Genomic DNA, 1,532 nt, shown 5'->3' on the forward strand with positions numbered 1-1,532 from the left:
CCAAACAAAGCAGGAACTGCTCAGGTTGAAGAACAGGGTGGAGAATCCAGAGCCTCCTTGTTCATATCCCCCTGCTCTTCCTCAGAACACATTCTAATGCCATTGAAGTAGAGCACTCAGTGTCTAGGCTGGGGGCCACATACTCATTGCCCTAATGAGTAGGTAATTCTTCATGAACAAATCTGGTCATATAACCAAGGTATGGAAGTAAGAAGAACCAGTTTGAGATCTGTTCTGTCTCCATCCATTCCTGGAACTGAGGGTCCAGGAGATCTTCCTTTGCTCCAATGTCAATGGTCTCTTTCTCCGTAGGTGCCAGGCAGCCCGCAGAGGCCAGTAAAGATACCTGGAGTATGAGTCATTGGTCAGACACTCTTCCTGTGCCCTCCGGCCAGAGGAGAGACCAGGTCCCCAGAGACCACAGCATCTATCCCCAGCTGCTGGAGATAACACTGCACTTGCGGCAGGCCATGAGGGAGCACTTCGTGCAGCTGATGAGCAGACAGGGACTGTCACTGGAGGAAAGGAGGCACACACAGGCCATCCGTGAGAAGGAAGCCCTTCTGAGTTGCTTAATATGCCGGATGATCAACCTCCTACAGTGTGAGGCTGCAAGGGTCCTGGAGCTCCAAGTGCCTCTTCCTTCTGAGGACTCTAGGGGTGATGTCAGATATGGGCATAGGGACCAACTGTCTGGGCAGCCTGATCCAGTTCCCCAACTGAGTGACTGTGAAGCTGCCTTTGTCAGCCGTGACCTATCCAACCGTGGGATTGATATCTCTGTCTTCTATCAGTCAAGCTTCCAGGACTACAATGCCTATCAAAAAGATAAATATCATAAGGACAAGAACACCTTGGTGAGAATTTGGGGTGGGGGGTGGGCAGCATCCTCACGGGCTCCAGTCACTCAGATTTACTGAGTCCTGGGCCAAGTGCTGTATGTGCTCTCATTCTTTATATCCTTATGAAATGGGCACTCTTGTCATCTTGCAGATAAGGGAGTAATTGCAGAAATAAAGTGACAATGCCCCAGAAAGTTGGAAAACTCCCTCCACCCCCAAATCCTTCCCTCTCCCTAAATCCCAGCTCTTAATTATTAGGAGTTGGCCCCTGTGGTCACAGGGGCAAATGAGCCTGCCATTACAGAACTTAGTATAGTGATGGAGTCAGCAACTGGGGCACAGACATTAATAATCTTCCCAAGAGCATGAAAGAGATGCCCACATCAGGTGGTCTGGAAAGATGTCTTAAAGGCTGAATCTGCCAGCCATGCAGTGATGGTCATGGCCATGACCTTCCAGGCAGGAGGAACAGCACAGGTAAAACCTTCAAGATGCGAAGGGCTAGGAGTGATTGGGAAAGGAGGGCCAGTGGCCAGAGTAGGGACCACTGGTGCTGTGGCAGGAGGTGTGAACAGAGGTGGATGGGAGATGTTAAAATGTTACACTAAGGGGCCGGGCGTGGTGGCTCACGCCTGTAATCCCAGCACTTTGGGAGGCCAATGTTGGTGGATTGCTCAAGTCCAGGAATTC

The 1,532-nt window shown here is 50.7% G+C and overlaps 1 protein-coding gene across 1 annotated transcript in view; it reads left to right on the top strand.

The window, feature by feature from the left end:
- The first annotated feature begins 303 nt into the window (after positions 1-303).
- The window catches only part of ACCSL (1-aminocyclopropane-1-carboxylate synthase homolog (Arabidopsis)(non-functional)-like), a 22,955-nt gene continuing 21,726 nt past the window's right edge, over positions 304-1,532 (top strand). Inside the window, exon 1 of the mRNA XM_011963556.1 lies at positions 304-857. Within this exon, the coding sequence (XP_011818946.1) occupies positions 354-857 (504 nt within the window). The 5' untranslated portion in view covers positions 304-353. The remainder of the gene's footprint in view (positions 858-1,532) is intronic.

This window comes from Colobus angolensis, unplaced genomic scaffold (genome assembly GCF_000951035.1).
Source record: "Colobus angolensis palliatus isolate OR3802 unplaced genomic scaffold, Cang.pa_1.0 Scaffold61, whole genome shotgun sequence".
In the NCBI taxonomy this organism is placed as follows: domain Eukaryota; kingdom Metazoa; phylum Chordata; class Mammalia; order Primates; family Cercopithecidae; genus Colobus; species Colobus angolensis.